At 39.2% G+C, this 25,333-nt stretch overlaps 1 protein-coding gene across 2 annotated transcripts; it reads left to right on the top strand.

Moving 5' to 3' along the window:
• Positions 1–5,771: 5,771 nt before the first annotated feature.
• On the top strand, positions 5,772–24,421 carry Droj2 (DnaJ heat shock protein family (Hsp40) member A4-like). Of its 2 annotated transcripts, none has more exons than XM_045751340.2 (9): positions 5,772–5,911; positions 10,003–10,142; positions 12,577–12,755; positions 15,113–15,278; positions 16,714–16,836; positions 16,998–17,152; positions 17,464–17,582; positions 20,364–20,529; positions 24,215–24,421. In XM_045751340.2, the coding sequence occupies exons 2-9, from the start codon at positions 10,011–10,013 to the stop codon at positions 24,363–24,365; spliced, it is 1,191 nt and encodes a 396-aa protein (XP_045607296.1). In that variant the 5' UTR covers positions 5,772–5,911; positions 10,003–10,010; the 3' UTR covers positions 24,366–24,421. The 2 variants fall into 2 exon arrangements, with proteins under 2 accessions (XP_045607296.1, XP_045607297.1); XM_045751341.2 differs by lacking the exon at positions 5,772–5,911 and adding an exon at positions 5,940–6,078.
• Positions 24,422–25,333: the final 912 nt, after the last annotated feature.

Raw genomic sequence — 25,333 nt, 5'->3', positions numbered from 1 at the left:
TCAAGAGACCATGTGCATTGCATGCATTGACCAAACAGAGTTGCCCACCACATTCTGTTAAATTTATTAAAGTAGCCGTGGGACGTCACATACAACCAGGTACCACCCTTCAGGTGGCTGGGAGATGTGATAGTTTATTAATTCCTCATCATTTAATTATAGTGCTCGATAAAGGTGCATTCATCCCAGTTGTCAATCTTTTACATAAGACGTTTCGCTTCAGGGCGAGTGATAGGGTATCACCCACCCTGATACCTCCACCATGGTATCTCAGGGAACCATGGTGGAGGACACAGAAATCTTTCACCATGAGTCAGCTGAGACACCAACCGTCACTGCACAATGTAGGGCATTGAACATGACAGAAAATAAAACACCATCCAAAGTACAGTATGAGACGAGAAATGTTGCACGTAACGTAGAACAGGTAGATAAATTAATTTCAGCACTTGATTTACAACATGTTACACAGGCGGATAGGAAGCCACTGAGAGGAGTTTTGCGAAAATTCCCTAAATTGTTTGCGACAGAGGACTCCCTGCAGGAGTCTCACCCCCTGCAGGAGTCTCGCCCCCTGCAGGAGTCTCGCCCCCTGCAGGAGTCTCACCACTGCAGGAGTCTCGCCCCCTGCAGGAGTCTCATCCCCTGCAGGAGTCTCGCCCCCTGCAGGAGTCTCGCCCCCCTGCAGGAGTCTCATCCCCTGCAGGAGTCTCGCCCACTGCAGGAGTCTCGCCCCCTCCAGGAGTCTCGCCCCCCTGCAGGAGTCTCGCCCACTGCAGCAGGAGTCTCACCACTGCAGGTGTGTCTTATCATGACTGCCCAGCTAATCATTGACCTTCGTACACATACATTTTAACTGCAATAACATCTCGCATTTATTTCTACCATGATTGCCGAATTCAGAAACACATTCTACCCGAGTATATATATCCTTCTTACGAGTATATATCCCTCCTACGAGTATATAGCCCTCTTACGAGTATATATCCCTCTTACCATACATGCGCAGCACCATATCTCACATGAAGATGTTCCAGGCAGGAACGAGACGTTGTGCATATAATACATCATTTAGTTATTCTTGTTGTGTTTATTCTCCTAAGACCCAGCCGGACCATGAATTTCGGTAGCCTAATCACCCAACTTGCCATATACAGTGGAGAAGGAAGATCAACTGGGATCTTTCCTGCTTCACCAAGCTGCTTCTGATCACAGACCCTCGATGGCACAATGGTAACACACTCGTCCCTCGCTTCCTATTTGGGCTATGTTTTTATTCTGGACAGGGAAGATTGACTAGGCGTCATTTCTTAACTGTACGCCACTGTTCATCCAGCAGAGACTGGGTGCCTAGTTGTTAAACGATTTGGCGGGCTGTATTTCAGGGAAACTAGCGGATAAGGCTTACCATGAGCTATGGGTTGGGAAAGCTCTCAGCTTGTTAACAGGAGTCAGCAGTCGTTTGTTTCTAAGATAAAGCAAGGAGTGCTTAGGATCTCTGCCTCCTCCAGCTTCTTCAGTGAGGTAGATCACAGGAGCACTAATAGAATCTGTCTCTCCTAGCTTCAACACACTCATCGGAAAGGATCACTCATCGGATCACTCATCATCAAACCTACAACCCTATATAAAAAATTGTTTCGACCACGTGTCGTTTAATACTTAGTATACACTCCAATATTTCATTTATATTATTTAACTTATTTATTAATTTGGTCATAAATGTATTATTAAATCAAATGTTTTCTGACTGGCGTATCGCTTCACGCACCGCTGCACTCAATTGTTAAATAATGAATTTTCGTGATTCCATATTCACTCAAAAAGCAAAGGCTATGCAACATTAATAAATATATAAACGAAGCCTTCCAATTAAATATTGCACCACTCAAATCTATAACAAATACAGACAATCTTGTTTTGTAATTAGTAACTGAATAGCAATATGCTGTTCAGAGGGTTGTATATGTTTTCTATGTAATGTATAGGACAAAACAATCTCTCTTTTCGGTTGCAATTGCCAGTTTTTTACATTGACATTTTCTACCAATTTTCCCATTAAGCATGGTGGTTCATCTTCCTCTGATGAAACAGCCAACACAACAGAACCTGGCCCACCGATTATAATAATTTTATTCATAAGAATGGGTGTTTAAAGAACACAAGTTGAAGGGGTAACTATAGGGACGTGCGGTATGCATATAAAAAAATCACTACTCCGCCAAGCTAACATAGGTGAGAATGTTCAAGAAATATTAGAAATGATATACAATATAAAGGTGATAATGATGACAGACATAGATTAATACATTATGGAATCTGTAATTCTAGCAATAGTACAGAAGTACTTTCTTAATGTTAATAATAGCTAGAAAACGTAAAGGTGGAATTTAGTTAGAATTGGTGGTTAACGCCACCTTTTAGTAAAGGTGGCGTTAGAAGCACTGGCGTTAGAAGCGCTGGTGTTAGAAGCACTGGTGTTAGAAGCGCTGGTGTTAGAAGCATATATATCATATGTATCATATATATGTATCATATATGTTGTATCATATATATCATATATCATATATATGTTGCAACAACGGTCTCTCATACCTAAATAAAAAAATTCTGCAGATTTCGTTGAGAACCTAACCCAGGCCCCTCTGCGGTAGAAACAATACTGCCTCTTGATACTGGTAATGGCTCCAGAGGGCCACCGCTTACGGGCTATTCATACCCGTACCACCTTTTGGGTGGCTTAATCTTCATCAATCAATCAATCTCTATATAACATATCTATTTTGAATAATGATAATAATTGAAAACTAGCAACTATGTCTAGTGTCTTACGCAATAACGCCAACTCGTGCTTCAATCCTCATTATATCATGTTATTTTCCTCTCCTAACGTAACAGAACAGAGCAAAGAACAACACAGAGAACAGACAAAAGAACACAACAGAGAACAGACAAAAGAACACAACAGAGAACCAAGAACAGAAGAGAGGAAAGAACTGAGTAGAATAGAACAGACCAGAACAGAGAACATAGAACTGAGCAGGGAACTCTGATTCCATAATGATTCTGGTAATTCCATAATTCTGGTGTGGTGATAATGGGTCCTATTACATCTGTCCAGGGAGAGTTTCAGAGCAGGATTTGCATTTAAAAACAGGGTTTTGTAAATGTAGGTGACACAAGAGAATTTGTGGAGTGAGATTATGTTTAGCATGTTTAGGGAGTTAAACAAGGGGGCTGAGTGTTGTCTGAAAGCAGAATTTGTTATTCTGATGGCAGATTTTTGCTGGGTGATGGACTTGAGGTGGTTTGCACTGGTTGAACCCCATGCACAGATACCATAATTAAGATAGGGATAGATTAGTGCATAATATAGAGAGATGAGAGCAGAGTTAGGTACATAATATCTGATTTTGGAGAGTATACCAACTGTTTTAGAGACTTTCTTAGTTATGTGTTCTATGTGGGTACTGAAGTTGAGTCTCTTGTCTAGGAATAGGCCATGAAACTTTCCATCATTTTTATTGCTAATGGTTACATTGTCTATCTGAAGCTGAATTGCATTTGTAGATTTGCTTCCAAATAGGATGTAGTAGGTCTTTTCTATGTTAAGTGTTAGTTTGTTGGTTGACATCCATAAGTGGACTTTTTTTAGTTCATTATTAACAACATTATTTAGTGTATGTGGGTTGGGGTTAGAGTAGATGAGGGTAGTATCATCAGCAAACAAAATAGATTTCAGAATGTTAGACACATTAGGCAGATCATTGATGTATACAAGTGTTACGGCCCTCTCGGGACGCAACGGGGTTCTTACTCTGATGTTAGAGGAAGTTGTATCCGACCCCAAGCCAGTAGTGGCTTTCAAGGGATGTGATCCGTGACGCAAGAAACTTAAAGGGGAAGGGAAATAAAGTTAAGAACTTAAGATTATAATTATTCCCATCACCAATAAATAATATATAAAAGAGTACACAGGGGGAGGGGTATTAACACTGTACAAGGGAATTGTCTTCATACTGAAGAATCGCACAATCGTCTTCTCCTGAAGACTCTGGTTCAACTCTCTCGGTGCCGAGTCCTCGGTGCTTTCGTGGCCACACAACGAATCCTCTAAGAAGTTGAGTCTACCCTGGCCACAGGTCAGCCAAAACACAGGTCCACTGGGGGCACCGCCGTGGAGGCCGTCAACCACACGTCCAGCTGGTCTGCTGGCAGGTTCCGGATCAGCAAGGCTGGTCAGGCCACTCCACGAATGATATAAGGGGAACGCCCTAGACAGGAGCCTCGTGTGACACCACAAATCACTCTCCTGTCCTCAGTACCCCAGTGGATGATCGTCTCCAACAGTCGGTCCCGGGTAATCCTTCTTCTGCCACTCCACTGGCAGGGTAACACACCACAGTGTTCTTCCGGGGAGACGACTTCACAACTGCTGCAGCAAAGCACAAGGTATGGAGACGGCTGCCTTGGGTAGACTGACTCAACTTCCAACACAGCAGTCCCAGGTCGACTCTAAGCAGACACGTCATCAATAACAGGGACACTAAAACACCTCACTTACAGGCTCAGATACAAACGCCCACCTATCCACTCCATAGATGGCGCTGGTGTCTGAGCAGCACCTCACCAGAGGTCAGCAGCGGCTGTGTTGTGAGCTGCACGGGACTGGAAACTGGCCCTTGTGGCCGGTATTCGCCGTCCTCACCAGGTGTCGTCGTCCGTTTGGCGGGGGTTTCGGGAGCTGACCCACAGATGGCGCGGTCGTCACTGCTCCGTGCTCGGACGTCGGATCCGGGTTCGTAACAATAAGAAATAAGAGAAGTCCCAAAATGCTGCCCTGTGGCACTCCAACGGTTATTGGTAGAGTGGGAGAGGTTATATTATTGATGGCTACACATTGGTATCTATCACTAAGATAGGATTGGATATAGTCCAGTGTATGGCCTCGGATTCCATAATGATGGAGTTTACGTAAGAGGTAATTGTGATTAACAGTATCAAAGGCCTTTCTCAGGTCAATGAAGAGTCCAATCGGAAACTCATTTTTGTCAAGGGCTGAGTAAATCATATCAAGGAGACTAATAGTTGCATCTGGCAGGGGCTATTATAAAAGTATCCCCAAGAAAATCGGACAGAAAATGGAATTTATACAAATATTTTTTCTCGTGACCGTGTCCCTTATGCGGAAACGTGATAACAAATTTTGACGCGCTCACTCGCCACCACTGCGCGAAAGTGTTTATTAATGCCCGAATGCCCTTGCCTGAAACGCTATGTGTACTAGTGGCTTTAGGTATTGTATGTACTAGCTCTATAATTAAATCCAACATTATGTTTGTAACTCATCTTCAATGCATGTACTTTTACCTGAATAAAAAATCAAATTGAATAAAAAAAGGTAAATATATGTGGAACCGAAACGCTCTGCGTATTATAGTGACTATTTATTGTACTTCTCTTACCTGTGAATTCTCCGCTGGTCATGTATCATATATATGTACTCTTGCATGAATATAATAATATTATTATTATTATTTTAGGATAACAAAATACAGGTCTTAATTAAAATAACCTATAATTGCAACACGTTTAATATATGAATTATTTTGCAACTATAGTATTGACGGTAGTATTGCATATGTACACTTGGAATTTGGTATAATGTGTCACCGGCTTCCTATCCTCGTAAAGGCCACTAGAAAGATAGTGGGCCTTAGGTAAATTCGGGTAAAATATTGAGGTGGTGTAGGAGGGTGTGTGGAAGGGCCGGCAGGCGGCGCCCGCGTCGACCCGTCGTGGCCAGTGTGGTCTGGAAGCTTCCCCTGACGCGCCCGCCCGACCGTCCTTTCTCTCACCCACCTCTACTCTACCGGCACACAAGCATTAGCAGGGAGCCAGGCAGCAAGAGGTAAGGTAGTGGAGGCAGGGTAAAGGAAGAGAGGCGAGGCAGGAGGACGGTGGTGAGGTGAGGAACATGGTGAGGCCTGGTCGATGCCTCGCCTCCAGGAAACATTGTCTACCACCTCACCATCTTCCTCCACCGGCACCTCGTGTGGCTCTTGCTAGTGTTGTGAGGTGTGTATTGTGTGTCTTGAGCGTGTGTAAGTGGGTGTAGGTGACCAGGAGCACCAGATCCTTTGTAACGTAGCCCCCCCCCCTCCCCTCCCCACCACACCACACCGCTTCTCTTCTCTCGCACCTCAATATTTTACCCGAATTTACTAGATATGTTTACTATATTTTTTATATTAGATATATTTTACTATTTTTTATATATTTTATAACATTATAATATATTAGATATATTTTACTAGAAAATGGTGATGGCTAACCCATCACCATTTTCACTTTTTTTTATTTATTTTTTGTTTTGGTAACATTTATACTCTGGACCATTTGTCTGATAGTATTTGATCCATTGTGCCACTGTAGTAGTGTAGAGCGTGGATGTGTTAACTTGGTATAGATGTGCGAGGATGCTTTAAAACTGTGTTCACATTAATACAAGAAGGTAACTTGCAAGAACTCTCAACAAACACATCTGTGGGGATATAAATCTGGCAATAGCCAAGTGCAGTACTGTCAGTACTAAGGATAAGGGACATGGGAAGCTTTAAACTATCAAAGGAAATTGCAGAAAGATTATTATGCCTATTCAAACTCACTTGGACATACATGTATTTAACCTCTGCTTGAATCATCTAGAGTTCCAATACCTATCGTATTAACCAGCAATTTGTTCCTAAATGAACAACCCTATTTCCAACCCAATATTATTGCTCTCTTGCCCGAAACGCTATGCGTGCTAGTGGCTTTACAAGAATGTTAATTCAACTTATTTTCTATATTCTCTGTTAACCCCCAATGTAACTTCTTATATATAAATAAATAAAGATAAAATTATTTTTTTATTTTATTTTTTTAAACATTGGGCAAGCAATATAGACTAGGTACTGTATATTTCCCTCATCAATCTAAGTACATCAATAATTTTCTCACTTGTTCTTAGCCTATCTAGACAGCATAAAGTATGCTTAATCTTTCCGTATTGGTAGTAGCTAATTCATGGGATCAATTTGACCATCCTACTCTGCACACTCGTGTGAACTTCTATCCATTCTAAAGTACACTGCCCTATATGCCTTGATATTAAATGAGGCCCAATGAGGGCAAGATGAAGCTGAAGAATAAAAATGTGTCTTAACACTGACACACAAATATTAATAGAGTTCCCGTATAAATTAACCAGTCTATTAACTATTTAAAATATTTCTATAATGATATTTTGGCTTGAAATGCCTAATCATTACCGATATTTTTTTGCATTTACATTTGGCAATTTCAGTATTTATATGCAGTTACTCGATTGCAGCCTAGTCTTAGAACGCCTGGATTTGTCAATATTAAATGGCAGCTACCATGCTTTCATCCACTTTAACCACTGTACTGCGCAGAGCACTTTGTGGCGCTAGATCGAGGGTGCACAGAGCTCCATGTGTCATTTTTAGGTATAGGGAGTGATTTAAAACTCCTGCGAGTACTCAGTCCTTACGTCCTGTGTCTCAGGATTCCTGTAAACAGATGCCATTTAAAAAAAATATAGTGGGTAACATTCCCGGGTGTGAGCACATCAGTACTAAGTGCAGGTGCGTTGCGCAGTTAAAGAGTTAAACATAATACTGTACAGGGTACAAAAAACAATCAAATGTGCCCATAGTAGGAAACAAGCATGTAAAGGATTTGGGAATAATGATGTCTGATGACCTAACATTTAGGGAGCATAACCAAGCAAATATTGCGTCATTCAGAAAAATGATCGGATGGATTACGAGAACTTTCAAATCCAGGGACACCATCACAATGGTTGTACTCTTCAATTGTCCTTGTATTGCTCAGTACTCACTTCCCCCTTCAGAGCAGGAGAGGTTGTTGAAGAAGAGGGAATACAGAGAACATAGACACGATAGAACACCTAAATTATTGGGATCGTCTCAAAGCCCTCCAAATTTACTCACTAGAAAGGAGAGAGAGAGAGAGAGATCAAATGATATACACGTGGAAGATACTGGCAGGAGGGCCAAGTACCAAATCTACACAGTAAAATAACAACGTACTGGAGTGAACGATATGGAAGAAAATGCAGAATAGAACCATTGAAGAGCAGGGGTGCCATAGGCACAATCAGAGAACACTGTATAAACATCAGAGGTCCACGGTTGTTCAACACCTTCCCAGCGAGCATAAGGAATATTGCCGGAACAACCGTGGACATCTTCAGAGGAAACTAGATTGTTTCCTCCAAGGAGTGCCGGACCAACCGGGCTGTGGTGGGTTTGTGGGCTGCTTCAAGCAACAGCCTAGTGGATCAAACTCACTTTAAGCTTAGCCTCTGGCCGGGCTTGGGAAGTAGAACTCCCAGAACCCCATCAACCAGGTATAACCGTCTACGCCATGCCCTCGTGCTTTCATCCAGACTCGATTGTTTCTGTGGAACGTAGATTGTAGCAAATTTCGTTTTCAGATATTCCATCAATGCTTGAATTTTTAACAACCTGTCTTTACTGTTTATGGGCATGGAATTGTTATTATACGAGTGAAAAAACTTTGTAATATGCTGAAACTGTTTCGACGACATGAAAGTATTGAAGAAACGGGCGTGCCAAAGCCTGCTTGTCTGCCAGTACATTCTCATGGTTGGTAGCCTGGAAACCCCCATCAACATGCACAGACCTATATATCTGGCCATTTCCTTGACAGTGACTGGCACCCACATCCTCCTTACGCTCTCGGTAGCATGCTGCATTATTTGTGTGGCATACAGGTTAGTTTCATAGGTAAAATATTCAATGAGCGTTAGTCAGAAATAGTTGAATAAATTGCAATGCAGTGATGGGTGGCGGAATGGTTAGGCCTGGTGTTGCAGTGAAATCATCGACAATTGGTGGATTGTTGTCGGTGGACCAGGCACTAGCCGGATCTGGCTGTGTGGTGTGTTCAGGACCTGTACAATTTTGGGTACGAGGTGGCGGGGCAATTGGTTCACTATCCTCACTGTCGTCACTTTCCTCACTCGTAGAAACATCGTAATTACCTGTTTCAGAATCTAAGTTATCACTATTGGAGTCACTCTCTTCTTCTTCACCTTCAACATCAGACGCAATATCGGATAACTCATCACATAACCCAGGTATCTTTGAGGGTGTAAGCTTCACTTGATTGTACTTTTTATACAACATACTTATCTTGTCCTTTTTGTATGAATCCTTCGCTTTTATTGGCATAGAACTACTTGGCCCTTGACCAGGATCCATCGTGGAATGTATAGAGAGGTTGGAGAACACACGAGAAGAGGTATAAATGCACAAAACTGCACGCGTTGTGGACGCGAGGCGAGAGCAGTCAGGTCACGAGGGATGTCAACAACACACGAGGTCGACACCGTGTGCCGACAGCCCATGAGGCCGATAGGCTTTAAAGGAGAACGGGAATTTTATGGCGCTCATTTTGAAACTATCCCAAAGTCGATTGGATAAAAAATTAATTTTATACAAATTTTTGTGTGGATGCGAGTCGTGTCGTAAGCTAGGACTCGAGAGAGAAAAAATTGGACGCGAGCCATGTCCAAAGAGAGCGATAGTATGCGAGATGTGAGAAGATGGTATATGCCAAAACCGTCAGTGGTTTCAAAGCATCATGACAGTACTGGGAGGATGGGACACCATGAGCATAGCTCGCATCCTGTAACTACACCTACGTAATTAAACTTTACTAATAACACTATAGCACTGGAGGAGTGAGGGAGGGGGCATATGACACTCCATATAACAAAAACTGCTTTTCTGTAAATACAGTATAAAGGCGAGTGGTAAATCACAGTTGCCGATGATTGAAATTTGAATTTTCCAAGACATAAGTTACAATGTAAATGCATGCTCTCATTTCAATTCTTCTTGGAAACTAATAAGAATCCTATTAAATGTTAAAACTCTTCCTTTCTAGACTACAGGATGGTTAAGGAAACAGGATATTATGATGTGCTTGGGGTTAAACCCACAGCTACTGCAGATGAACTGAAAAAAGCATACCGAAAGCTCGCTCTGAAGTACCATCCTGATAAAAACCCAAATGAGGGTGAGAAGGTAAGCAAACGTTTAAACATTTGCAAGTTTTTGTGGTTTTGTTAGTTTTATATCATTGCCCACAGCATTTTATATCATTTATTAGTTTTATATCATTGCCCATAGCATCCGCGATTCGTTTTCTTCGCCTATAGAGGGAACGACGTTCCCATTCCAATCTGTATCTCTTCCTCTTTTTTTCTTAGGTGTATGCAGTTTGAACATATTTCTAGTGCTTCTGAGCTTATTTTTTCCAGGCACTGGTTCAGGTTTGTATTTTCTAGCAGTTCTTCCCAGTTTATTTCTGTGAAGTCCTGGTTTATTTGCTCCCAGTTTATCTGTGTATTATTGAAGTTGAATTTGCTGAAATCTCCTCCACTGGGAATTGGGACTGGTTTTGAAGGTCTATTCCCCATGCATGTCAGAACTTCAATTAAGTTGTGATCTGAGTAACAGGTATTTGTAATCATTGTTCCTGATCAATTCATCATTGTTGGTGAAAATGAGGTCCAGAGTGTTCTCCTTCCTAGTTGGTTCTACTATTTGCTAGTTTAAGGCAAACCTGTCGCACATCCATAGCAGGTCATTTGCACGTGCCTGTTCATTTAGGCTACTTCCTGGTATTCTTTGATATTACTGTATTAGCCAGGTGCTTCCATCTCAGGTGCCGTAGGTTGAAGTCCTCAAGCAGGATGATGATCGGAGCTGGATTTGTGAGGTTTTCCAAGCAGTGTTCTATTTTCATTAGTTGGTCTTTAAACTGCTGAGGGTTTGCCTCCGGTGACTTATATACAAGGACAATAGCTACATTTAGGATCTCTATTTTGATTATCAGCATTTCCACCATATCATTTGAGGTGTTTAGCAGCTCAGTATAGATGTGTGTGTCTGATTTACAGGCTGACACCCTCCCCCCCCCTCCCCCCACCCTTTTATCCGGTGTTTCCTATCACATCTGAAAAAAATTGTACTCTGAGATCCATATTTCACCATGGTAGTCCTGTGTGTGAATTTCCGTTAGGGCTGCAAACACTGCATTTGCCTCATATAGGAGACCATCTATAAAATAAACTTTGTTGGATTTGTGTGTTTTTATACCATGGATGTTGGCAAATATAAATGATGTTATAGTGTTAGTGGAAGTGCTGGATGCTTTCCTTGGTGTTAATATCTTTGGCTCTGGTAGGGAGGCCACTGTGTTTGCGTCCTCTAGCATTTGATCTAGATGATGGTAGAGTCTGGTCATTTTTAGCCATTCTCCTTTTTCTCTCTTGCTAAAAAATCATCCCAGTTGATGGAGTTGTGGCTTTTTTCATAGTGGCGGTCTCTCGGTTTTATTTGCCTGGTACCTCTATGAAAAGCTGGACATTCAGCATTGAAGCACTTTCCTGTCTAAAGAGTTCCTGCAAACTTCTGGGTGAAATAATTTGCAGCTTTTGGTACATTTACCTGTACTGAGGAGGTTTCTGCACTTTCTAGGGTGATCGTACTTACATGTTCCATTTGTTCTTCCCGATATCCCATGCTTACAGGTACTTACATTTGTAATACCAACAGATTTTGGGTCCCCCCCCCCCCTTTTTTTTTTTTTCCCCCTTTGCCAGGGACCGCACTCTGCTGCGGCGCCCCCGACACTGTGCTCTGCTCTGGTGCCATCGACACCGCGCTCTGCTCCGGTGCCCGCGACACCCCACTCTGCTGTGGCGTCCCCAACTCCGCGCTCTGCACCGCGTCTGGTTGTACCTTGGTGTCATGTACAGTTTGTTTGAAGACATTAGAAATTGCTATGCAGGCATTTATTAGTGATTCTATGTTTTCAGCAGGAGTTTTATCCAGGATTTCGATCATCTTCAAAAAAGTTACATCATCCTTTTTGCAGAGCCAGTACACAGAGTGCTCACTGAGACCATTTCTCCTTGGATTATTAGTCATGTTGGCACATTTTTTGTGTGTGGCTGCTGAACAGAGTTGGCATTGAAAGCTCTGTTGGTAATCTACCTTCATGTTGCATTCTATGCACAGGTTTTATGCACAGAGTTGGCATTGAAAGCTCTGTTGGTAATCTACCTTCATGTTGCATTCTATGCACGTTTTTATCAAAGACATTTTTGTTGAACACTTATGTTCAATGGTGGTGGGGCTTACAAGGTGGGGTGTTGACCGTTGGGGGTTGACCGTGGGTGTTTACCAACTTGGGACAGGCCTGGAGGAGGCTGTATGGATGTGCAGTGTTGCTACCATGTGTCACACTCTCTCACACCCTATGATGTGTGTTATTTACTCATTCTCACCTTGGAAAATACGTTATGAACATTTTGATGCATTTTTTCTTTACTGGTTTCTTCACTTAATTATTTTCTCATGCTTCCCTCCTCATCCTATGAAAGTAGGAAATGTAGTTTATAGCACTATGAAATTGTCTTGTATATTGATTTAATTTTTTTCCCCCAAATAGTTTAAGCTCATCTCTCAAGCATACGAAGTGTTGAGCAATGAGGAGAAGAGAAAAATTTATGACCAGGGAGGTGAGCAGGCACTTAAGGAAGGGGGCTCTGGAGGTGGGTCCTTCACTTCACCAATGGACATTTTCGACATGTTCTTCGGAGGCGGCATGAGACGAGGCCGTGAAAAGAAGTAAATATTCTACTGCTTTATATATTTGTTGTTTTACTTGTATTTTTTTAATGTAGTTTACTAGGGTATTGACATCAACAGTTGGCCAATTGTTTGGTACAAGTAAATATATGCAATAGCCTTTCAGGATAACTTTTACTTAACCCTTGTGCAACCCTTCCTCCGAATAGACAGTTCTTTTTAATACTAAATGTAATAAGTATATTTCTGACTGTCTGCATAGTACATAAATAAACTTAATTGTGCCCTTACATATACCTCCCCATATATTTCCTAATTTTGTGTTGATACTCAAAAATTTTAGGTTGAAGTTTGTGTTCAATTCTATATACACAAGTTTTAAATATAAAGAATTTATTTTTCAGTTTTATTTAACAATATAGATTTTATACAAATTTGAAAATATCCTGAGTTTATAATTGAAAGATTTTAGTTTTGTTTTATTAGTTTTATAAAATTGTAATACCAAAATAGCTATAGGTTAGGTACTAATTGTAATTAAGAAGCAATAAATGCTATGTACATGCTTGTCCCAAGGTCGTCTGTGGTCGTGGTTTTCTCAACCCATCCTCCGAATTGACAGTACGGTTTAATACTAAGTGTAATAAGTACATTTCCTAACTGTCATACATAGTACATAATTGCACTTATGGGGCTGTTACATTTACCTCCCCATTTATTCTCCTCGTTTTCTATTACGACACTCAGAATTTTAGGATGAAGTGCTATACACAAGTTTTTAAATAATAGGAATTTCTTTTTCAGTTTTATTAAATAATAGAGATCTTATACAAAATTTGAAAATAATCAGAGTTACTTTATAATTTATTGATTTACTGGAGTATTTTAGTTTTGTTTTATTTTTTTATAAAACTAATATCAGTATAGCTATAGGTTAAGTACTAATTGTAATTAAGAAGCAATAAAATTCTTATCTTCAAAAACTAAGGTGGTTAGGTTAGGTCGTGGTCAATATATATGACTACGGTTTAATACTAAGTGAAAATAAGTACAGTGTGGTGAATGAAATATACAGTGTGGGTTGCAAACAAGTGCAATGCAGTTGACATAGGTTTCACAAAGATATGTGAACAGGCTCGGAACTGAACCTACAAACACCAGACATGATGATTCATAGTGTCAATATAATTTACCGATAAAGTAGGCAAAGGCAGATTGTACTGAGGGAAATGTTTTTGAGTACTTGAGTATACTACTTGAGTATAGAAGTAGCGAGCACATGGCAAAACCTGAAGGAAGGTGTAGACTTAGCTTACTAATCCAAAATTTCTAGTGTACACTAGAAGATACCCTCATCATCTACAAGTTTGTTAGTGTAGGGTTGCATGGCAATCCATCCAGCAAGATGCCAATATTGGATGAATATATATAGCTTTTTGCCTCTACTCTGCACTACTCAATTGGATTAGGGTAGCAGCATGGTGCTATGTACCTAAGTTAGACTAGATATATATAACAGGTATGTATGCAATTGAGTATGGGTTGAAGCAGGTGCATAAAAGTGAAGAGGCAGGCCTGAAGATGTCCTGTAATCTTTCCTACCAGCAGATTTTATTTATAGACAAGAAAGCACATCCAACATGCATTCGACTCTAACCACCTCATCACCCATGTATATAGTACATCATCCACACCCAAAAAACCTCCATGTACCTACCTGCCCCTACCACCTATATATTTTGCCCACTCATTCCCTATCCTTTTTTATTCATATTTTGAAATCAAATTATGCAGGAAACATTTACATTTTGAACTATGGGTTTATAGAAATGCCCAACATAGGAACCATGAATACCTTCATTAATGTTTTGATATCTTGTATATATATATATATATATATATATATATATATATATATATATATATATATATATATATATATATATATATATATATATATATATATATATATATATATAAATATAAATATATATGTCGTACCTAGTAGCCAGAATGCACTTCTCAGCCTACTATGCAAGGCCCAATTTGCCTAATAAGCCAAGTTTTCATGAATTAATGTTTTTTCGGCAACCTAACCTATAAAGATAGGTTAGGTTAGGTAGGGTTGGTTAGGTTCGGTCATTTTAGGTTCTAAGTTAATTTTAACTCCAATAAAAAAAATTGACCTCAAACATAATGAAATGGGTAGCTTTATCATTTCATAAGAAAAAAATTAGAGAAAATATATTAATTCAGGAAAACTTGGCTTATTAGGCAAATTGGGCCTTGCATAGTAGGCTGAGAAGTGCATTCTGGCTACTAGGTACGACATATATATATATATATATGTTGGACAAGTTTTGATTGTATTATAAAACTCGTTTTCTGTTACCCAGGGTGAAGGATGTAGTCCATCAAATGAATGTGACCTTGGAGGAGCTGTATAATGGTGCTGTTAGAAAGCTGGCTCTCCAGAAACATGTAATCTGCAACAAATGTGACGGTCAGGGAGGCAAGAAGCCCCCAGAGAAGTGTCCCAGTTGTAGAGGGACAGGCATGCAGGTATGGTTTGTTTGGCTTCGCTACTCTCGTATACATTATTTGCCTAGATAACCAAGTCATTCTCCCTCCAAAAAGGTAGTTTGCATTGCATCATGTGATTTAATTTCCTTTAATTTTGATAATGTTGAGTTAATGTTGGAATTGCTGTATGGTCACATTAATAGCTTTTTAACCCTTTGGCAGTTTGTTATCCTCTGCACATTACTGACTGTAAACCTTGCAGGCCTTGCTCAGAAATGCATGAAATGTTTAAAACATTTTGCATTTTCTAAGTTATTTATCTCGAGTTAAAAATAATAATTCAATAATGTGTTTCAGTTGATTAGTTTACCTGGTATACTCCATTACAACCATAGGGAGTAGTGAAAAGCTATAATATTCAATGGTGTTGGGCTCTTGGTGATGACACATGGCCTAATTGACACCATATGGACGTGTAGATTGAAAGAAAGGCGTAAACTACCAATTTGACACACGTGATGACAGGCTCCTCCTCCTACATGTAATCATGAAATGGTAGCAGCATTTCTTTCATGGTCAAGGTAGACTTCATTACATTCGCAGAGAGCTATTATATCCATATATGCATCATACATGTGAAATCTAGACTGTAATTTGATTAAATTGTCATGTGGCGATGGTGGCATTCCCCTAGTAATATTCACGATAACCACATTCGCCTTGTACACATAACCATGAAATAGTACCAGGATTTTTTCGTGGGTCAGGATAAACTCCATTACATCCACATAGAGCTATTATATCCATATTCGCTTCATGCATGTAAAACCCCTGACAATAATTTAAATCGTCATATGACGATAACTGCATTACCCATGAATCGGCAAATTAGTATAACTGCATTCTAAGGAATAGGTATGTCTTTATCCTAAATGAATAGCATAGTGATGAGGAATGTGCATCCATGTGGTTGTACTGGAACATATTTACAAAACAGGAGAATCATGTCTATTGGATGTGGATATAGTATATCCATATTTCATTTAACAGGGCCATATTTCATATAACAGGTATTGTTAATATTGAGTTTTGCAAGATTTAATATTTTTTGCATTGAATGGTAGAGAGACACACACCAATGCATAATGTTTACATTAAACAAATTTTTTTAAGGATTTACCAAACCAAATTTAGCATATCAAATTGATGAAAATCTATTTCATTTTCCAAAGTGACTAATACTGTATTATTTGTTTAAAAATAGTTTTTTGAGTTTATAATTAGTTCAAATTGGAAATCCCCATTCTGAGTAATTGTATCATTTTCTGGTAATGGGATAAAATTTTGTTTGATAGAATTAGCTGAAAATGGATGGAAATTTTGCTGCTAATCAGATTATTTTAGTTCATACAAATGTCAAATTGAAGTAATGTGATTGGTTATTTACATACTTAATAATTTTATTAATTCTTAGGTGCGAATCCAGCAACTTGGACCGGGTATGGTGTCCCAAGTTCAGAGCATGTGTGGCGAGTGCAGAGGTCAAGGAGAACGTATTAATCCCAGAGACAGATGTAAAAACTGTGAAGGCAAAAAGGTGAGATTTCCGATGTGTGGGTGTCCAAGTTGACAGGTGACAAATTCAATGTTAAACTGAAAGGTATATCTGTGAGCTCTGCTCACGGATACTGTATAAGTACTTATGGATTTATATAAAATGATTTTAGCTAAGCAGCTTTTTCTGACTTTATATTTCAGGTTGTTAAAGACAGGAAAATTCTTGAGGTACATGTTGACAAGGGTATGGAAGATGGTCAGAAGGTGGTGTTCTCTGGAGAAGGAGACCAGGAGCCAGGATTGGAACCTGGTGACATAATCATTGTGTTGGATGAGAAAGAACATGCAGTTTTTAGGCAAGTAATGTTTCTAGTAATCCCTCTTTGTCTATTAAATATAGTAATTAGGGCAGTGGATTATTAAATTTGTAGCAAATTAATTGGGTATTTTGCATTTAATTCCGTTTTTCCGATATAATTCCGAGTGAGGTTTACTGCTTGTTCTAAGCAATGATTATGCAGTTGTAGTAACTTGTATTTTATGTTTGTTAGTGTTAGAATTACCATTGTTACATATAACATTATAGCTATTGAATTCTGTTCCTGGTAAAACTTTGATGTTACTTGCCACGTAGAATTTCTAAAGTAAGTTTGTTTCTTCCCTGCAGACGGGTAAACAACGACCTGACCATGCAGATGCACATATCCTTAGTGGAAGCTTTGTGTGGCTTCCAGAAACCAATAAAAACGTTAGATGATAGAACTATCGTAATAAGCACTATTCCTGGTAAGTTGGAGTTATATTTGGGTTAGATGTTGTATTTCAGTCAAAAGTGAGCCAAGGTGCATGTTTCCTATCTTGGGGAGTTTGTTTTTTAGTGATGCATATATTTAAATATTTAACTTAGAAAAAAAATCAAATTGACCAGGTCAGTCTACCTGGATTCATTTATAGGTTATGTAAGGTAATGAAAGGGTGAAAAAATATAACTTGATTATAAGTGTATTTTTTTTAAAGGAGCCAACATAAATTTCTTGACAAAATTGTTTCTATATAGTACAGTACAGAATTTTAACAAATATTTTAAAAATTTGGACCAGAAAAGTTTTTATAATCTTTCCAGTGTTCTGTCATAAATTTTCATGTTACATCTTTCATTTTGGTATCAAATTGTGCGCACTCTAAAAGCGCTCGTTTTAAAACCACTCCCAGATTGATTGGATAAAATTTAAATTAAAAAAATAAATAAAAATGTGGATGCTGCTCGCGTCACCTACTCTGACTCGAGAGAAAAATTGTAGATGCCAGCGGTGTTGGAAGGATCCAAAAGTGTTAAAACACCGGTTTTAGAAATGATTTATTAATCTGAAACTTTCAAAGTCATGGGTCACTGAACTATGATGACACAAATTAGTGAGGTTTACAGTACAGTATTCCCTATCTGTTCATCCTCACTCATCTTGTTTTATCTATAAAAAAATGTATATAAGAGGATTTCAACATATTAGCTAGTTATTCATGCTTCAGTCTTTAAATTAAGCTACAAAGATACATGTGCCACAAATCGGTGAACGAAAATCATGGAAACACATTTGTTTGGGCCATTCTGGCTGGTGTTTGGTTCATATGATTCACTTGTGTGATCTACTTTTGTGATCCAACTTGTCATATGAAGGAATTATTAGTTGTAACCTATGATAGAATAGAAAAGTTTTCCATCATTCTGTGAACTGTCCCAACATCGTAAGCAAATCCACACATCCCCCACTTTGGCGAACCAGAGTACACCGAACCGGGTGAGTAAATCTGGCCTGAAAAGTGTGCGACCTAGCTGGAGATTCACCGGATCGAGGTACGTCGAATCTAGATTACATTGTACTGGCAAAGTACTGAGATGGATCTTCAACTTCGTAACAAACAGAATGCAGAGTGTAATAGTCAACACAGTAAAATCCGGATCATTACTGTGAAAAGCTCAGTCCCCCAAGGTACCGTACTTGTTCCGGTACTTATTCTCATCCTAACATCAGACATAGACAAAGATACAAACTACAGCACTATCATCATTTGCAAATGACACTAGTATTTTCATGCGAATAGACAACACAGAGGACACGGCAGACCTCCAATTAGATGTAAACCGGGTCTTTCAATGGACCACAGATATGATTAGTAATAATAAGTTCCAGCTCCTGCGCCATGGAAAATCATGAAAATTTAAAAACGGAAACCACATATAAAGCGAAATCAAATCACACTGTAGAATGAAAAAGTAATGTAAAGGATCTTGGAGTAATCATGTCAGAAGACCTTACCTTTACAGAACACTATAAAGTAGTTGTCACGACTGCAAGAAAAATGACAGGTTGGGTAGCAAGGACCTTCCAAACAAGGGATGCCACACACAGGCTGGATAACAAGGACCTTCCAAACAAGGGATGCCACACACAGGTTGGGTAACGTGGACCTTCTAAACGAGGGATACCATACCAATGATACTTTTTAAGACACTAGTGCTTTCCGGCAAATAAATCCGATATGAAAAGTTGGCATCCTAGCTGGAGATTTGCCGAACCGAGTTTTGCTGATTCGGGGGTGCATTGTATGTGAAAGTGTACAGTAATCTTAATGTATTTTATAATAATTAATACTAATAATAATAATAATAATAATAATTATTATTATTTAATGTTCTGGGATTGCACGAAGTGTCACTCAACCTTAGAAATCAGGAGTGGTGGCTCTTATATAAAACAAATTCTTCATTCACACAAGGAGAATTATGGTCCCATTCAAGGAGCAGCCAGCACAGTGGGGGTGGCACACACTTCAAACAAAAATTATAAAGGCACAGAGAAGGGCACCCCACATGCAGCTCGAAGTAATGGTTACAAAAGTTCACACAAGTGAGGCTTGTAAACACGTGCATGTGAAGCAAACACAAGCAAATTCTTCCCCCCCCCCCTCTTTTCCAACACAGGGCATCTCAAAGATGGCCAATACTTCGTCTAGAAGTAGTCTGAATCTGAAGGCTGGTGTTCAAACTGTTGGGACATAAAATGATGGGCTGAAGAATGTTGATCTAACTACTGTGTGGGTTGAAGAGTTGTTTACTGCTTCATTTCTTTACTGTGAACCTTACAGTTGTCTGTTTTGCTTTGCTGATTTCCAGGATGTTCAGTGTGGGGTGATGATCTTCATTATGTGTGTGTGGCTCTATCTTGGCTACAAAGGTTCACCATTCAACCCCTACAGAAAAAACTTAAATTTGCATTCTCTAGAGGTGTAGAAAAAGGAAAAACATTATTGATTTATACAAATGGATAATTTTATTAGTGGAGAGAGAGAGATTTAAAGTATAAATTTAAGTGGATTTTGTATTTTGGATACAAAAAGAGCTGCCTGGCATGTGCCAAGAGGCTGCATTAGGTATTTTATGCTTAAGTTTAAATGGTCTATATTTAAATATCCAATATTGTTACTTTCCTAATATACAGGACAAGTTGTTCTGTTATCCTTGTAAAAATATAGCCTTACATTAATGTACTTTTCATTTTTTTTCAACAGGTGAGGTAGTGAAGAATGGAGAAATAAAAGCAGTATTAGGTGAAGGTATGCCACAGTACAAGAATCCCTTCGAGAAGGGAAGATTGCTCTTGCAGTTTTTGGTGGACTTCCCCACACACATCCCACTTGATCGTATTTCTAGGCTTGAAAAGATTCTACCTGCAAGGTAAGAAGTTTTTATTTAGGACTTGATTCTACTTACTTGGTTTAGTTGCAGCCTTTCATATCCTGTCTTCACAATGTTTCACATTAAATTTGGATGAAAGTTTTTTTTTTATACTATTTTAACTTAAATATGTATGGACTAATATAGTTGGAACATTTTTTGATTGGAACTTGATTCCAAAGCTTGCTCCTCTCCTTTTCTGCTTAATCATCAAACAAGTCACAGAAGTCCTGTCCAGCGAGCTTAACATCTGGTTCTTGGATGATGGTACCCTAGCAGGTTACCAAGACTCCCTCCTGGAGGACATCAGATAAATCCAGGAGCAAGGGGCAATTATAGGCCTAACTCTGAATTCTTCTACGTGTGAAATATGTTCCAACCAGGGCATCATAGAGAGAATAGTGTGCGTTCTGCCAAATATCCATATAACTAAACCTGAAGACAGCACACTCCTAGGAGAACCCCCTGGGGTTGAAAGCTATTGATGAGGTCCTTGATAAGAAAATTGCCGACCTTAACACACTCGCAATCCGTGTGGGCGCGCTGCAGAAATGACGTCGTGTGCCATTCGGTGCGGGCGAGCATGACGGCAGTACCGAAACGCGTATACTTGTTTCAGCTTTCTCGCCTTAATTCTCGTGCTACGTCGTTCGTTTTGGTATCATTGTGTTCACAATAGAATTCCTACGGGGGTATGTGCATATAAGGTCCAAAAGCCCGCCGTGACTCCCCACAGCAAAGCTTAAAGTCGGCAAAGTTACAAATGAGCGTGCAAAATCAGTAAAATGTGTATACTCGTTTCAGTTTTCTCACTTTATTTCTCGTGCTACGTCGTTCGTTTTGGTATGTGTGTGTTCGCAATAGAATTCCCTACAGGGGTATATGCATACAAGGTTTAAAAGCCCGGCGTGACTGCCCCACAGCAAAGCCTAAAGTTGGCCAAGTTACCCGTTAACGAGCACCAATTTGTACACTGCAACCTAATGTAGATACTCGTTCAGTTTGATAAAATCAATTTTCATGTTACGTCTTTCATTTTGGTATCAAATTGTTCGCAATAAAAAGGCGCGTATTTTAAAACTAGTCCCATAATAATAGAGCAGTAACTGGAATTTTAACAAATATTTTAATTCTGGAAGCTCATCATCACAAAATTATTTATATCTTTCCAGTGTTCTGCCATAAATTCTTGTTACATCTTTCATTTTGGTATCAAATTGTGCGCATTCTAAAGGTGCTTATTTTGATTTGATTTTGCTTATTTGTTATATAATGCTTTGAAACTACTGACGGTCTTGGCCTCCTCCACCTTCTCACCTAACTTGTTCCAACCGTCTACCACTGTTTGCGAAAGTGAATTTTCTTATATTTTTTTGGCATGTGTTTAGCTAGCTTAAATCTTTGACCTTGTTCTTGAAGTTCCAGGTCTCGGGAAATCTTCCCTTACTATTTTGTACGTAGTGATCATATCACCTCTTTTTCTTCTGTCTTCTAATTTTGGCATATTTAATGACTCTAACCTCTCCTCGTAGCTCTTGCCCTTCATTTCTGGGAGCCACTTAGTAGCATGTCTTTGCACCTTTTCCAGTTTGTTCATGTGCTTCTTAAGATATGGGCACCACACAACTGCTGCATATTCTAGCTTTGGCCTAACAAAGGTCGTGAACAATTTCTTTAGTATATCGCCATCCATGTATTTAAAAGCTATTCTGAAGTTAGTTAGGGTAGCATAGGCCGCTCGCGCAACGTTCTTTGTGGTCCTCAGGTGATAGTTTTCAATCTAGAACCACCCCCTAGATCTCTCTATCAGAATTCTTTAAAGATTTCTCACATAATTTATAGGTTGTGTGGGGTCTATGTTCTCCTATTCCACATTCCATAACAAGGCATTTATTAACATTAAATTCCATTTGCCAAGTGGTGCTTCATATACTTATTTTGTCCAGGTCTTCTTGAAGGGCATGACAATCATCTAAGTTTCTTATCCTTCCTATTATCTTAGCATCATCAGCAAACATGTTCATATAATTCTGTATACCAACTGGTAGATCATTTATGTAGACAATAAACATCACTGGTGACAGAACTGAACCCTGTGGTACTCCACTTGTGACATTTCTCCAGTCCGATACTTTGCCTCTGATTACTGCCCTCATTTTTCTATCAGTTGGAAAAATTTTCATCCATGTTAGCTTACCTGTCACCTCTTCAATATTTTCTAGTTTCCAGAACAACCTCTTATGTGGAACTGTCCAAAGCCGTTTTTAGGTCCAGATAGATGCAGTCAACCCAACCATCTCTTTCCTGTAAAATCTCTGTGGCTCGATCATAAAAACTGAGTAAATTCAATACACAGGATCTTCCAGATCAAAAACCATACTGTCTGATAATTATATCATTTCTCTCGAGGTGTTCTACCTGTTTAGTTTTTATTAGTTTTTCCCAATACTTTCACTATTACACTTGTCAATGATGCAGGTCTATAATTGAGGGGGGTCTTCCCTGCTGCCACTTTTGTAGATTGGAACTATGTTAGCCTGTTTCTACACTTGTGCTATGACTCTTGTACACAGGGATGCCTGGAAGATCAGGTGAATTGGAATGCTGAGCTCAGATGCACATTCTCTCAGAACCCATGGTGAAACTCCATCTGGACCAACTGCTTTGTTCTTACTGAGCTCTTTTTAGCATATTTTCCACTCCATCTCAAGGCACCGCTATACACTCTGTTGTTCTCTGGAATTGTTATTGTGTCTGGTTCTCTGAAGATTTCATTTTGTACAAACACATTTTGGAACTTTTTGTTTAATGTTTCACGCATTTCTTTTTAATTTTCTGTGAATCTGTTTCTCATTTTCAACCTCTGGATATTATCCTTTACCTGCAATTTGTTGTTTATGAATTTGTAGAATAGGCCCGGTTCTGTTTTACATTTATCCGCTATCCCTTTTTCAATATTTCTTACTGCCGTATAGTTGTTTTTCGCATCTTTGTATCACATCCATGGGAGCCGAGTGGACAGCACACTGGACTTGTGATCCTGTGGTCCCAGGTTCGATCCCGGGCACCGGCGAGAAACTATGGGCAGAGTTTCTTTCACCCTATGCCCCTGTTACCTAGCAGTAAAATAGGTACCTGGGTGTTAGTCAGCTGTCACGGGCTGCTTCCTGGGGGTGGAGGCCTGGTCGAGGACCGGTCCGCGGGGACACTAAAGCCCCGAAATCATCTCAAGATAATCACGTATGTTGCGGGTTTGGCCTTTTCCTATACTGATTCCATTTTTGTGTCTTTTGGTCTCTGTCCCTCTTGCAATTTCTGTTGAACCAAATCCTGTTTTCTGGCCCTGCATCTCTGTTTTGGTATGAATGTCTGTGTGCCTTTATCGTATATTTTGCAAAATTTGGCATTCATTTCATTTACTTTCCTGCCTAGCAACAAGTCTGTGCAATTACACATTAAAAAAAAAAATTTAAGTTCCCCATAGTGACCTCTCCTTAAATCGAGTTTATCATCTGTTTCAATGTCCCCATTTTCTTCTAGATGATATCTTAAAGCATATTTAATGTCTAACAGGATTTGATCACTCTTTACCAAGGGAGGAAGGTATTGGATGTCAAATAATAATAGTAAGAACTGACCTGGCTTATTGTGATAATTATTTTCTTTTCTTTTTTAATCTTTATAGGCCAGAGGTTATGATACCAGACGACAGTGAAGAATGTCAGCTAATTGAGATGGATCGGTCACAGCGTAATCGTCGACATAACTCTATTTATGATGAGGATGATGATGATCATCCTGGTGGAAGGCAACATGTTCAGTGTCAAACCAGTTAGACTTTTGGGTTTTAGTACAAAACTGACTCCATAAATTCAGAAATGAAAGTAATTAATATATATATATATATATATATATATATATATATATATATATATATATATATATATATATATATATATATATATATATATATATATATATATATATATATATATATATATATAATGTGTGTGTGTAATATGAACTATGAAAAAATATTGTGAAAGACATAAGAAGTGTTTTTAAGTTTTGGGGGGTTCTTATATTTGTCGTAAATTGCAACTTGAGCAACCTTACCAGAAGTAGTAACCTGCGTAACACACAATGTATATGCGCGCGCGCGCACACACACGCGCACACACACACACACGCGCGCGCACACACACACACACACACACACACACACACACACACACACACACACACACACACACACACACACACACACACACACACACACACACACACACACACACACACGCACGCGTGTACGTACGTTCGTTCGTTCGTTCTAACACAAGCACACATGCATGCTTGCTAACACATACACACTATGTACAGAATGTGCAATTAGCCTTATGTTAATGTTTGATAGTATGCAGGAATAATATTGTAACTCGTTACCCCTGCATCATAATCTTCACATGAGGCTTCATATGGCAAGACACAAATATCAATATTTTTATCATATAATTGGGTGATTCTGCATTAGTAAGTTTACTGTAACTGTATTTTTTGTGACTGGAATGTGGTGTTGGCATTTCAGGGAACAAGCTCTTACCTTAATAATATAAAGCTATGGATGGGGGGGGGGATACAGGGGTGGTATTGCTTTGTGAAAGATCTTGTAACCTTCATTTTATGCTGTACTGTTTCAAATACTTTTTCTTTTGTCCATATTTATCTACTGTAGTGGATTTTTTTTTCAGTTATATATTTTGTCTATATTTAACAACTGTACTGTATATTAAGACTGAAAAGGTTA

The sequence above is a fragment of the Procambarus clarkii genome, chromosome 23 (assembly GCF_040958095.1).
Source record: "Procambarus clarkii isolate CNS0578487 chromosome 23, FALCON_Pclarkii_2.0, whole genome shotgun sequence".
In the NCBI taxonomy this organism is placed as follows: Eukaryota; Metazoa; Arthropoda; class Malacostraca; order Decapoda; family Cambaridae; genus Procambarus; species Procambarus clarkii.
Note: the sequence above shows the minus strand (reverse complement) of the source record. Positions and strands in the feature narration are given on the sequence as shown.

Coding starts and splice junctions, on each gene's coding strand:
- Droj2 (XM_045751340.2), top strand. CDS start 10,011: ATGGTTAAGGAAACAGGATATTATGATGTGCTTGGGGTTAAACCCACA. Junction 10,143..12,576: donor ACCCAAATGAGGGTGAGAAG/GTAAGCAAACGT, acceptor TCCCCCAAATAG/TTTAAGCTCATCTCTCAAGC. Junction 16,837..16,997: donor AAAACTGTGAAGGCAAAAAG/GTGAGATTTCCG, acceptor TTTATATTTCAG/GTTGTTAAAGACAGGAAAAT.